The sequence below is a fragment of the Panthera uncia genome (genome assembly GCF_023721935.1).
Source record: "Panthera uncia isolate 11264 chromosome B2 unlocalized genomic scaffold, Puncia_PCG_1.0 HiC_scaffold_24, whole genome shotgun sequence".
Classification (NCBI taxonomy): domain Eukaryota; kingdom Metazoa; phylum Chordata; class Mammalia; order Carnivora; family Felidae; genus Panthera; species Panthera uncia.
Genome location: NW_026057580.1, coordinates 69,489,254 through 69,504,056, shown reverse-complemented (window position 1 = coordinate 69,504,056; position 14,803 = coordinate 69,489,254). Strand labels below are relative to the sequence as shown.

General features: G+C 36.1%; 1 protein-coding gene across 4 annotated transcripts in view; it reads left to right on the top strand.

Moving 5' to 3' along the window:
* The window catches only part of REV3L (REV3 like, DNA directed polymerase zeta catalytic subunit), a 174,418-nt gene that overhangs the window by 131,475 nt on the left and 28,140 nt on the right, over window positions 1-14,803 (top strand). For all 4 annotated transcript variants that reach the window (XM_049654182.1, XM_049654185.1, XM_049654184.1 and 1 more), the window contains 4 exons: window positions 1,485-1,603; window positions 10,453-10,594; window positions 12,483-12,727; window positions 14,185-14,293. In XM_049654182.1, coding sequence (XP_049510139.1) covers window positions 1,485-1,603; window positions 10,453-10,594; window positions 12,483-12,727; window positions 14,185-14,293 — 615 coding nt within the window. The remainder of the gene's footprint in view (window positions 1-1,484; window positions 1,604-10,452; window positions 10,595-12,482; window positions 12,728-14,184; window positions 14,294-14,803) is intronic.

The window sequence follows — 14,803 nt, the reverse complement described above, 5'->3', positions numbered from 1 at the left end:
TTTCTTTTCTTTCTTTCTTTCTTTCTTTCCTTCTTTTTTTTTTTTTTTTTTTTGATTGCTTGTGTTAATGAGGATATATACTCCAGCAGAAGTTTAGATTTGTTCTAAAGTGATATATGTGTATTAGGTAATCATGTAACTACCTGAAATCAGATGTTTGGCTACATTTTGTATAACATTAAATGGGAATTTTTTTAAAAAACAAAAACCAAATGAAAATATTCACTAGAAAGTAGAAGAGTCACTCAAATATGGGGATTTAATAATAAAAGGAGTTATTCATTTATTTTTGAAAGAAATATTCCAGGTCATTACTGATTGTTGAAAAAAATGATTAACTTCCAAGGTGATGGGTTAGTATCTGCTTTATACTGGTGACTGTGTGTGTGTGTGTGTGTGTGTTTGCAAGTATACTAATTCCAGTGCTGTTGAAGTAAGACCAAAGATCTTTTGATTCTTTTGGAGATGAGCTTTTAAAATTCAGTCCCTGTTTTACACCTGCTGGGTTATAGAAGTGGAAAAGAAAATATTTTAAAATTATAATACACAAATGTGAAGTGCTTCTGAACTATTCCTCAGAATCCCAAGCTGACCTGAGAATGAGGACTGCTGATTCCTCAGTTTCCATTATGCATTGAAATACCTGCCATTGTCTAGATTGCTTCTGTCCTATAGGTATTTTTGAGACATTGTCTAGGTAGAGGTATGTTTCATGAATTTGGACTTTTTTAAAAAAAGTATTCTTTTCCCATTAACATACTTTTCCCTACATATTTTGAAGATGGGGAAACATTTCTGCCATTTCCTTTCATCTTTTGCTTTTGGAATGAAATTAACTGACTCTATAATGTCCACGTATTGGGTCTTAGTACCAGTGTAATTCTTGGAAGCAGAATGAATGCCTGCCCTTAACTAGATAATTCATTCTTGAATCTGTGGAATTCTGTTAATCAGCATGTCATCACAGACCAAAAAGTAGGTGTGCAAAAAACAGAAAATTAGTGTGTTTAAAAATGCTTCTTAATGTAAGAGGCGCCTGACTGGCTCAGTGGGAAGAGCATTCAGTTCTTGATCTTGGGGTCATGCATTCAAGCACCACATTGGGTATAGAGTGCTAAAAAGGATAAACTTAAAAAAAAAAATTTAATGCTTCTGTCAGTATTTGCATTGGTATAGAGTATAAAAAGAAGTGATGAAAACTGAGATCTCTGAAGTATGTCATGACCAAGTTGAACTCATCAGGTGTGATTGTTTTCCAATTAAATGGTAATTAACTCTAGACAGAATATTTCTCTCTAGAAGGCTATATATATGTAGTTTTAAACTATTTATAGTTCACTTGTAACATTTTTGCAGGTAGCTTTCATGCCTAGTATGAAAAGCTTCAAGTACTATTTTGGATTTCTTAGAACCAAATTTGCTTGTAAATACAAACATTATTATAATGAAGTCTTGGTTCTTTTGGTTTTTTGTTTTTTTTTTAGGTGGCTTTAACTAACTACACCTTTGAAAATGTGAGCTTTCATGTTCTTCATCAGCGTTTTCCCCTCTTTACCTTTCGAGTCTTATCAGATTGGTTTGATAACAAGACAGATCTGTACAGGTAATGTTTTATAACTCTGAAGAGGATAATAACTCTTTGTTAGTAAAATCAATATCATTAGAGTATGATTTACATATAATAAAATGCACACATTTAAATTGTATTGTGCAATGACTTTAAAAAAATGTATACACCCTGTAGCCACTACCCCAATCTAGACAGTGAACATTTCGAACACCCAGAAAATTCCATTGTGAGCTTTGCAGTCAACCTACCTATCCATTAATCACCCAGGTAAGTGCTAATTGAATTTCTGTTACGATAGATCTGTTTTGCCAATTCTACAACTTCATATAAATAGAGTTATTTACAATCTACCACTTTTTGTCTGGCTTATTTCAAGAACTCAGCATGCTCTGTTTTGAGATTCAGCCTTGTTGCTGTGTAAACCAGTAATTTGTTCAGTTTTATTAAGAAGTAATACTCCATTGTGTGGATATACCACAGTTTATCCAGTCACCTATTGATGGACAATTGAGTTGTGTCTTGTTTGAGGCTATTAAGAATAAAACTATGTGCAAGTCTTTGTGTGAACATACATTTTCATCTCTCAAGGAGTGAAATTGCAGGGTCCCATGGTTAGTGTGTTTAACATTTTAAGAAACTGCTAAATTGTTTTCTTTGGCAATTCTTCTAGTGCAAGTCCGCTGGCAAGAAATTCTCTCAGCCTTTATCTGTAAATATCTTTATCACAACCTTATTTTTGAAGGATATTTTCAGTGTCTAATTCTGGAGTTGAGTTTTTGTTTTTTGTTTTTTGTTTTTTTTTTCTTTCACCATTTTAAAGATTTCACTCCTTTTTTTTTTTTTTCTGGCCTCCATTGTTTCTAATGAGAAATCAACAGTCATGCTCCTCATTTTTCCAGTGTATGCAAACAGAAGGAATTACTCAGCTCTCCTGGTCCAGAGTCAGGTTTTAGAAGTTTCTATTCTCCTGAGGCTCAGGGATGAGTCTTTCTCAACATTCCTGCACTTCCCACAGTGCAATGGACTTCTGCTTTGTACCCTTGCCAGGTCTTGGCCCCAAGCAGACTTCTGACTCTCCCCCAGGGGGAGAGTCCTTCTCTCCTTCCTCAGCAGCGCTGTTTCTTTGCCTGGAATCTATGATGGGAGGGTCTCCTGCCTCTTTTCCAGTGGTAGACAGCTGCTGCTTGTTACTTAGTACAAGGTACACAGTTGGAACAGGGGAGGTTGCCTGCCCTTCCCAGCATTAGACATCTTTTGCATTTATTCTTTCCCCAGAGATAGTGGATCTCTGCTTAAATCCTGAGGATTAGAGTTTCTTGCCAGTCCCATAGCACCTCAAGCCTTTGCTTCATATGAGAGGTGAGTCAGAGGAAGATTTCAATCCTTTGTGCCCTGCCCCCAGTTTTCATGGGGGGCCCATGGAAAACTACTCTTCTGGTATCTGGGGTTCCTAGTGATTCTAAACTATCATGCATCCCATGCATGACCTTTAAGAATTTATTAATATTTTAACTTTCATTCTTAAATGATTTTATGGCAGCTGCCTTGGCTGCCAGTGCTCTGCCAAAGATGAAATAAGTTATGTGTCCTCAGATGTGTTTGTCACCCTGTGAAATTTAGTTCACCTGATTCTCTTGTAACCGCAACTGTCAGATGGCTTCCAGAAAACATGATTGTGTAGATTTTCTTGCTTTTTATTATTGTTAGACTGGAGTGATGTACTTTATAGCTTTCAATATCTGAAGCAGAATTCTGTAATTTTTTTTTCCTGGCTGCTTTCAAAGTTTTTCTCTTTGCTTTTGGTTTTCAATAATTTCACTATTGTGAAATTTTAAAAATTTACTTACCTTTCTTGGTGTTTGCTGTGCTTCCTAGAGATTTAAGTTGATGTTTTTCATCAAATTTAGGAAATTTTTGGCTATTTCTTTAAATAATTTTTCTGTCCCAATCTCACTCTTTTGTAAGACTCCAATTACACGTGCGTTAAACTATTTGACAGTGTCCCACAGATTTTTGAGGCACTGTACAGTTTTCTTCAGTCTTTCTCTAACGACCTATCTGTCATCAACTTCTGTCATCACCAGTCTGCTGTTAAGGCCAGCGAATAACCTTTTTGAATTTCAGTTACTGTATTTTTAGTTTCCAAATTCTCACTTGGTTCTTTCTTTTCAGAGTTTCCATATTTTGTTTCCCTATTCATTTGCTCATTAAGACCTTATTTTTCTTTTAATTTTTTGAATATTTTTTTCCTTAGATTCCTGAACATACTTGTAATAGTTACTAAATACAACATCTGGCTCTCTCTGTATTAGCTTCTGTTTAACTGCTTATTCTCCTAACTGTGGATCATATTTTTGTTTGTTTCTTTGCATAATTATGTAATGGATATTTTTGATGTTCTGTTGTACAGATTCTGGAGATTTATTATCTTCCTGTGAAGCATGTTTATATTTGCTCTAGTTTGCAATTCAGTTATTGGCTGATCACTTATTGAACTTATGCAAACCTAGTTTTTATTTGTTAAGGTGGTTTTCTGGAAAGCCAAGGTGTTTCCTACATCCCTCAAACTTGGCAGGACTCTGTCTCCAAACTCTATCCTGTTGGCATGTTGCTAGTGCTTAGTTTGAGGTTTGTCTAAAGTAGGCCTTGCTCTAGGACAAAGGCCTCCGAAGGCACGGTTTTTCTGGGCTCTCAGCTGGGTGCCCAATTGTTAATAAAGGGATAATGACATCTCTCCTCTGGCATTGCTAGCCCTCCAAACCCAGCACTGTCTGAATAGTTTAATTCCAAACCCAAGCCCACAGCAGCTCTCCTTAGTAAGCTTCATATGGTTTCATCTTCCTCATTTTCAGTGCAGCCCTGGGCCAGTCACTCACAGGAACCCCCCACCTGGATTACTGACTGCTAACCTCTGCTTCTTGCACATATACCCTGTCCCATAGATTCCAGCTACAAACTACATAACTCTAATCTCTGTCTCCGTGGCTTAGCAAGACAGCCACACTATACTTAGACTGTAGTATACTGCAGTATATTTTAGGAAGTTTTCTCCTCGTGGGCTAGGGTTCACCTCATGGGTTTTTCTTCTCTCGAGAAGCACAATCTTGCATTGCCTATTGTTTGTTGCCCAGAAACAATCATCTCAACTGTTATATCAAAGCAGCTTCAGACTAGTCCAGTACCAGTTGTTCTGTCATAGTCAGAAGTGAAAGTTCCCACCTCTACTTTTCCTTAAGTTGAAAGTAAAATGATAGTAATAAGCTTAAAAAATAGCTATATAAAGAAAAAAAGCCATGAAATTAATGCGTCTGATGTTTGAAAGGAATGAAGCTCTGCTTATTGAATTGGAAGGCCACATGATGATGAGGCTGGAAAGATGTAGCCTTAGAAATAACTTGATGTGTTTAGGGGAACTGCTTTCTGAGCATGTCATCTGCAGTCTCCTTTGAGGAATCTCAAGTAAACTGAAATCACAGAAAGCACTAAGCTTATAATGAAAGCCTTATGGAAACAGAAGTTTAGAAGAAGTTATCTACCCGTAAATAAAATGAAACTTTTATTATTTTTTTAATGTGTATTTTGGGGAGAGTGTGCATGTGAGTGGGGGAAGGGCAGAGAGAGGGAGCCAGAGGATTCCAAGTGGGCTCTGCGCTGACAGTTCAAACTCCCGAACCGTGAGATCATGACCTAAGCCAAAGTCAGATGCTTAATCGACTGAGCCACACAGGCACCCCTAAAGTGAAACTTTTAATGGTAATATTAAAGTTACCATTGAAAACTACATTTATTGGTTTATTTTTAAGCCCTAAAGTGCTGTAAATGCATGTTTTGCTACCTCTAATTAGGATGATAAATAATTGCTCTTGCCAAGTGAAATCAAGAGCTGGACCTAACATATTACATAAGGGACTTGAACTAGACATTAGACCATTTATGTTAGATGGCTTGTGTTACATGGAGAGTCCATACAGTCTTTCTTTGGAGATACTTTGGAAGATCTCACAATTTTATTTTAAAAATTTAAGTGGATTTTTACCAACAAAGTGAGTCATACTCTTTAATTTGCATTTGCTTTGTACAATATATATGTAAATATATATATATTTGTAAATATATACATATTTTATAAATGGTCTCAGAAATTAGAGTAACTTGCTAGTCAAGAATTTCTTGTATTAAATCTGTTTGTAAAGCTTGGAGGAGCCCTGATTATTATCACTTTGTTTTTATGAATTCACATTCAGTCTCCTGAAAACCCTTGATTTATATAAACAAGTTATGTTCCTGAAGTTTTGTTGTTTGGGACTTAGAATGTATTTTTCCATAAAATATTATGTTTCGTGATTAGATTCCTCTATCAGTCTATAAAACCTCTCCTAATCCCTAATATTACTGATCTAGAGAACTCATAGTAGCATTCTGATTTCATCTGCTTTCCAAGCAATAGTTATTAAATACTATCCCAGTTTCTGAGGTAGGAGCTCTGTGTTGGTAGTAGAGTTACGTAGCTCAAGAAGATAACGTTCAAAATGTTTTTCTTCATTTCCTGGATGTAGATAGAGCCAATCCAAAGAAAAAAGTTCAGAATAAGAAATCTGTACTTAGAATTCTTAAATCTCCTTTTTTTGTCACCTTCTTACATGCCCTGTCCCAAAAAATACCCTGTACCCTCAAGATGCTCTAAGTTCACCACCTACCCAGGCCTGTCATGAATAGCTTATACTTTATATTTCCCTTCCTCTTCCTCTTTTGTGTTGCCTATCACACTTGAGTTTCACAAAGTGTTAGGAGGATGGCATAATTCTTTAACGACAACAACAAAATTACCTAACAGAATTCTGCATTGTCACACTATGTTTATTTTTTTTTTAAGTCCACAGTGTAATTCCATTCTCTTTTTATATCACTTGGCTAACCAAATAGGTCTAGAAGTTAGGGATGAAGGTGATTTTATGTTAAAAAGATTGCTTTTTTAATTTAAAAAGTCCACTTTTTAAATACTTTAAAAATATACATTAGGAAAGATACAGAGTGACATCAGCAAGATGGTAGAGTAGGAAATCCTGGGCCCTCCTTCCCCTATAAACACACTGATTCAGCAACGCTTCACAGACAGATTCCCTTTATGAGAAATCCAGAAACTGATTGAAAGATTCTTGCACCCTGGGTGAATGCAGGACCAGACTCAACAAAGCTGGTTGGAAGATTTGGGACACCCTCTTGCCAGGGACCCTGCCTCTGGCGCAGAGCCATATGATCAGGAAAAGGCCCCTAGCTTCTCTAAGGGAAGGGTATGGGAGGGTGGTTTGCATGTCCAGCACCCCAACTTTTCCAAGGAGTTTCTAACAACCAGCACAGTCTAGCTGGCAGAGCCGAATGGAGATGGTGGTATGGGCTGGTAGATGCCATAGATCCTTCCCCCTGCCCACAGAGTGAGTGGATGAAAAATCCTACCTCTCAGCTTACCCCTGGGGAGAGAAAGAGATACATGCATCCAGTGCCCCAACTCCTCCACAGCTACACAAAGAACTTCCATCTGTCTTTCTAGTCTTAGAGCTCTGACAAGTAGAACATGGTCCAGCTGACCAGAGGAGAACAAAGATAGTGGTTTGGACTAGCAGATAACATAACTCCCCCTTCTCAGCACAGTGGATGAACAGAAACCACAGCTGCCTGCTTCTTCCTGGGAAGGGAAAGAGTTGGTAGAGTTCCTCAGAATCTCTGGCAGGGATGATTGGACTATAAGGCTAGTCCATGAAGACTGGGAGAAACGCCTGCTTTGTCTAATGTTGGACACCAACATAAAGAGTCAAGGAAAATGAAGAATCAGGCAAAGATGCTCCAAACAAAGGAAGAAAATAAATTTCCAGAAACTGACCATAATGAAACAGAGCTATATGATTTACCTGACAGATGTCAAAATAGCAGTCATAAAGATGCTCACCAAGGTCAAGAGAACAGTACATGAGCAAAGTAAGAATTTTATCAGAGATAGAAAATATTTAAAAGTACTAAAGAGAAATCATGGAACTGAAGAACATAGTAACTGAACTGAAAAATTTATTAGAGGGGTCCAACAGTAGACCAGACTAAGCAGAAAAAAGAATCTGGGAACTCAGCAGGTCATTGACCATCCATGACCACAGAACGCATGAGTCATTAGATCTATTTTGTTTTATTTTAAAGGGACTGACTGAATCCACATATAATGTGTTATCTCAGATTCACATTTGCCAAATCTGTATTATTGAAGGATTACCTTAATCTGAAACAAAATACATTAAAATGTGATACAATTTTTTTGCCTATAAACTAGTAATAACTTAAAAAACTATAATCCCCAGTATTGACAGAGATGCAAGAAAACAAGTACTTTATCATCTCTAGTTTGAATGTAAATTATTAAAACCCTCTGGAAAGTAGTGTGAGACTAATATTAAAAACAAAATCAGGGTTCCTGGGTGGCTCAGTCCGTTGATCCTGATTTTGGCTCAGGCCATGATCCAAGGTTGTGGGATCAAGTCCTGCATTGGGCTGAGCATGAAGCCCACTTAAGATTATCTCTCCCTCTTCTGCCCCTCTCCCCTGCTTGTGCATGCTCTGTCCCTCCTTCCCTCCCTCAAATAAAAACTTTAAAGAATTTAAAAACTAAATCATAGCAGACCTTTGACCATATTTAGGCATTTATTTTAAGGAAATATTTCAGCATTTGTACAAAGACTCAACTGCAAAGATATTCATTATAGCATTGCTTATAGTAATAAAAGATACTCAAAACCAAGCCACTAAATTATAAATGATGTAATAGTCATGTAAATATCATAAACTCATATAATAGTCAATAGCTATAAAATACATAAATATGGGGAAACAGTCACAATATATTAGGTTAGAAATACAAGTTATAGAATAGTATTTCTGTTTATTTTATTTAAAAATTGAATAATTATATAAAGTTTTTAGGATAGGTTTTTGTTATTTCTTTTTAGCTGTTATTCAGATACAATTCACATACCATATAATTCACCCATTTAAAGTGTACATACATTTAGGGGTGGTGAGCGACTCAGTTGGTTAAGCACCCAACTCTTGGTCTCAGCTCAGGTCTTGATATCAGGGTTTTGAGTTCAAGCCACGTGTTGGGCTCTGTGCTGGGCGTGAAGCCTATTTATGAATAGATAGATAGATAGTACAGTTAGATGCTGTTCGTATATTCAGTTGTGCAACCATTACCGCAATAAATCTTAATATTTGCATTATTCCAAAAAGAAATCCTGCATCTCCTAGCCATCACCCTCCAGTCTTCCCTTCTCTACCCCCACCCCTACTAATCTACTTTCTGTCTCCATAGATTTGCCTATTTTGGACATTTCTTATCAATGGAATCATATAATGTGTTGCCTTTTGTGACTGACTGCTTTCAGTTTATGTTGTCCAGATTAATTCATATTGTAGCATGTGTCAGTACTTCATTTCCTTTTGTTGCCAAGTAACAATTCCATTGTATGAGTGTAATACCACATTTTATTTATTCATCACTTGATGTATACTTGGGTTATTTCCACTTTTTGGCTATGAATAGTGCTGTTAAGAACATTCATGTACAAGTTTTTGTGTAGATGTATGTTTTCACTCCTCTTGGATGTATACTAAGGAGTGGAATTGGTGAATTACATGGTAACTCTATGTTTAACAATTTGAGGAATTTCCAGACCATTTGCCAATGCAACTGCGCTATTTTACATCTAGTTTTTCTACATGTATGAATCATGTATCATGACTTTTAAAACTTTATTGAACAGTTATGACTATTCTAAAAGGTATACTTAAAGGTTGCAATATATTTGAACCTTAATAATCATTAAATGAATAAATTTTATTCTTTAAAACTTCTGTTTATGGCTTTGGGGGAAGGTTTATTGTTGTTATTTGTTTTCTTAACAAAAAAGGTAAGGAAGGAGCACCTGGCTGGCTCAGTCGGTAGAGCATGTGACTCTTAACCTCGGGGTTGTTAGTTTGAACCCCACGTTGGGCTTGGAGTCTATTTAATTAAAAAAAAAAAAACATGTTAGGGTAAAGAGTTTAATTTTTGTAAAGGTTTAAATCAAAGAACAGAATATTAGTATTTTCATAGAAAATACTGATTTGACATATTTACCCCATGTATAACCTCACTAAAGCTATTTTCCTAACTCACCAAATTATTGTATTTTTTCCCATTAACAGACAATGCATGCTGTTAGACTGGTAGTTACGGTGATATCCCAAAGCCCTTTTTTTAAATTATTTTTTAATGTTTTTATTTATTTTTGAGAGAGAGCGCAAGTGGGGAAGGTCCACAGGAGAGGGAGACACAGAAACTGAAGCAGGCTCCAGGCTCTGAGCTGTCAGCACAGAGCCCTACGCAGGGCTCAAACTCAGAAACCACAAGATCATGACCTGAGCCGACGTTGGACACTTAACCGACTGAGCCACCCAGGCACCGCCCCAGCCTTCATGTTCTTTAAGAACGTATATGTGATAAATTATAATTGTGTAATTATTGCATCAGCAGCAGTGGCATCTAAGAGAGAATGTTAATTTTTTATAACAAAAATAGAGCAACATCAAGCAAAATACTGAAAATAATTACCCTTAATCTTACCACCTTATCACAAGTACTGTTTTAAACTTTGATATTTTCACTAGGTTTTATGCCCTTGAAGTATATGAAATTTTCTAATGTTTAACTCCTTTACATATTTTGCTAAAGACTCACACCATGACTCCCTCCTTAAATCCTCATTTTTAATGTGTAGGTTTTGGTAAGAATTAAAACAGTACTAGTTTTCAAGTGTCCAAATTTTTTCCTCATGTTCATAGCATGGATTCTCTTTTAACAGATGGAAAATGGTTGATCACTACATTAGCCGTGTCCGTGGAAATCTCCAAATGTTAGAACAGCTGGACTTGATTGGGAAAACCAGTGAAATGGCTAGACTCTTTGGCATTCAGTTTTTACATGTACTCACAAGGGGTTCACAGGTAGGAAATCAGTTTTCCCTATATACCACGAAAGTTATGTGTGAGTGATAACTTGTGAGATGTTTGAGGTGATTTGATATTTTGAACTTTCTATGTGGTACGAACTAATATATAACTGGTTAATCATATCTTGTAATTTATTTTCTGGAAAAGCTTTAATTTCACTTAACAGCTCCACTTTTTATTTTCTCTCCATACCAACTTTCTGGCTACTGCTAAGTTTTTTATGCTGTTGAAAAACTCAATGGCTGTGTCCGTGAGAATATTTGTGCCTGAATAATATCAGTGTCATCAGGGATGCCTTCAAAGGCCCCTTAAAACTAGGGAAGCATCAAAGAAAGTCAGCCTCTCTTTTGTTTTATATTCCTAATTTCAACGTCTCCTATTTCCCAACAAATAAGTTTGTGTTTTTGTTTTTTTTTTAAGTTTATTTATTTTGAGAGAGAGAGAGAGAGAGAAAATCTCAAGCAAGCTCTGTGCTGCCAGCACAGAGCCCAATGCAGGGCTCAAACTCACAAACCCATGAGGTCATGATCTAAGCTGAAATCCGGAGTCAAACACTTAACCGACTGAGCCACCCAGGCGCCCCACAAATAAGTTTAATATAAAAATAAAGAAGAGGATTTGGGATCAATATAAGTGGCTGTATCACTTTTTTAAGAAGTTAAAAATAGGATCATAAAGTCATTTAATTCATATCTTTTTAATTAATTTCCCAGGGATATGAGAGATTTCGTCAGATGCATCACCCAAAAGGATTTCATGCATTCATTCAACAAATACTGATTTGAATACCTTTAGTGTGTTAAATAAACACTGTGCTAGACATCAGGGATACTACATTAATTCACTTAGGTTCCTTAACCCCACAGAGCTCTAATTTGGCGTGTTTATTAATAAACAAGTATGTTTATGGGGCGCCTGACTGTCTGACTTCGGCTGAGGTCATGATCTCACAGCTTGTGAGTTTGAGCCCCGCATTGCGCTTTGCACTGACAGCTCAGAGCCTGGATGGAGCCTGCTTTGGATTTTGTATCTCCGTCTCTCTCTCTCTGCCCCTCCCTGACTCGCACTGTGTCTGTCTGTCTGTCTGTCTCTCTCTCTCTCTCTCTGTCTCTCTCAAAAATAAAATAAACATTAAAAACGTAAAATAAACATGTTTGTTTATTTAACTGTATTGCTTATAAGCTTTTTTTTTTTAATTTATATCCCCACACAAGTTTTAATAACAATTTGAAAAGGCAAAGATACCTTAAAACCACATGAGAACATTTCTGTGATCCATGCTGGTTCTTGTGAGTGCTTTCTTTTTCTAATACTCCAAACTATCTGCTTATTGGTGGATGTTACAAACAGTCAGTAATTGCTTGATTCAGCTTTGTGAGGGACCATATTAATCTGACTACTGTTCAATCCTTGTGTTTCCTTCCTTCTCGGAAAATTGGAGTAACTTGAGATTTATCCATCTCAAGTCTCCTGACTTTCACTCTCTAACTTTCTCAAATCTGTCAAAGACCACTGGCCAACTTTTCAAATGAAATTGTTAAACTATACAGTCTTTCCTGTATCTGTTTATTATTAAATAGATGTATTTAAATATAAGAAGAAATCTAATTGTGTCTCTTTCCAAAATTGACTTATAAGATATTTAATGTATTTTACAGTTTTTATAAAAGTTATAGGACTACGAGAAAAGGATTTATGAATGCCTTCTCTGGCACCTGAAAGCTGACTAAGTAACCTATATTATATAACTGCATTGTAAGAAAGCAGCCTTCTTCTGAAGAGCAAAACATCCCCTTAAATAATTATCAGATATTCAGAGACCAATATATTTTTATTTAAACTGTTTCTTCTTTTCTTCCTACTTCCACCTCTCTGCCTGCAGTACCGTGTGGAATCAATGATGTTGCGTATTGCTAAACCAATGAACTATATTCCTGTGACACCTAGTGTTCAGCAAAGATCCCAAATGAGAGCCCCTCAGTGTGTTCCCCTAATTATGGAGCCTGAATCCCGCTTCTACAGCAATTCTGTTCTCGTTTTGGATTTCCAGTCACTATATCCTTCGATTGTGATTGCATATAACTACTGCTTTTCCACCTGCCTTGGCCATGTGGAGAACTTGGGAAAGTAAGTTTTTTTTTTCATATTTATAATTATGTTGTGCTTGTACTTCTTACTAAAATTAGACTTTCTTTGAGTGTCTCTTTGCATTTAAGACTTTCCTTTTGAGCAAGGTGAATGGGCTGTAGCATAGCTAATTCATTCTTTGTTGTTACCTTACTAATTGACCTGGATTTGGGTAACTGTATGACTAATTCAGCATCAAGAATGGATAATTCATATGAAGAAGATTATGAATAGATCAGTCTTGCAGCTCATTTGTTTCATTCTCTGTGCATATCTATGCATGCTCTCTCTCTCTTTTTTTTTTTTTTTTTTTTTTTTGAGAGAGAGAGTGTGAGCAGGGGAGTGGCAGAGAGAGAGAGAGGAGAGAGAGAGAGACTCTTAAGCAGGCTCCACACTTAGTGCAGAGCCCGACACGGGGCTGAATCTCACCACCACGAGATCACCACCTGAGCAAAAATCATGCTTAACTGACTGAGCCAGCCAGACGCCCCCTGTGGTCTCTTCAAATGAGAGTTAAATTTAATTTGTTGATATAAATCACTTTTCAGTGGAACAGTGTAAGGATTATGATCTTCTGTCTCCAGCTATCACCTCTTCTTGACTTTTCTTAAAAATAGTCTATGATTGGGGCACCTGGGTGGCGCAGTCGGTTAAGCGTCCGACTTCAGCCAGGTCACGATCTCGCGGTCCGTGAGTTCGAGCCCCGCGTCAGGCTCTGGGCTGATGGCTCGGAGCCTGGAGCCTGTTTCCGATTCTGTGTCTCCCTCTCTCTCTGCCCCTCCCCCGTTCATGCTCTGTCTCTCTCTGTCCCAAAAATAAATTTTAAAAAATGTTGAAAAAAAAAAAAATTTAAAAATAGTCTATGATTTTTTTTAAGTTAAATTGTTAAATGTTAGGTTTTATATATTCATGTCAACTGAATTGTATACTGAATGAGAATAACATTTTTAATACTCAAAGGAGTATGTATTTTTCTCATATAAGAAATAGTCTTCCTTTATAATGATTATTGTATGTGTAAAACCAAGCATTGTAGTGTTAACCTAGAGTATACTCATTCCTTTCTAGAAAGCATTTGTGGAAATTATATTGGTAATCCTGTCTTTTTATTAAGAACAGAATTTGGAAAAGTTATTTATAATCTTTTTATTTAAGGCTTAAAATTTTTCTTTAAGGAACTTAGTGTAAGGTGATCATATGTTGAGTTGAAATCTGGTATTTCAATATAGATTACCCATAAATTTTAGGATAATGCCATTTAAGAAATGTTTCTTTTAATAATTTGTGAAAATTTGAAGAACTGCTATTTGGTAATTAAATAACGATATTGCTAAGTAAATAAATTCATGCTTAGATACTTGAAAATGAATTTCTAATGGAATCAGATTCCTAAAATTGTCTAGTATCGCTATTCTATGATTTGAGAAGTATTTGCTTAATGTTTTCTTTCTTAATAGGTATGATGAGTTCAAATTTGGCTGTACCTCTCTAAGAGTACCTCCAGATTTACTTTACCAAATTAGGCATGATATCACAGTGTCCCCCAATGGAATAGCTTTTGTCAAGGTAATACTCTCTTATAAGTGAAAGGTATCAACTGTGGCTTAACCTTTGGAGAGCTAATGCTTTAGATGCTGTTGGCATATAATACAAAGAAAAAAGCCCAAGTCTGCTTGAATATCTTATCTTAAAAAGTAAAGATTATAGGAATTTTCTAAGAAATTATTTTTTAAAAACCAGTTGTCTTATTTTGCATGAATTTAGATTTAAAGTCTTTTGTTAGAATTTAGTTTTTAATAAAATACTGAAAGAAATGTGCATATGTGCCTTCTGACCTCTATTAGAATCTGAGACTAGCTAATTGACGATCACAACAATGTTAAAAGATTTAAATTGCTCTAATATGTAAATTCTAATTGTCCTACAGTATTTTAAAGTAAGACTGCCTTAGAAATGATACTCTAATATATTTACTGATTGCATTTTTAAGATACCCAAACCAGTAATAGGATCTCTTTTTTTCTAGCCCTAATCTCCCCATAAAAGAGACAAAGAAGAGCCTCATAAATGAATAAA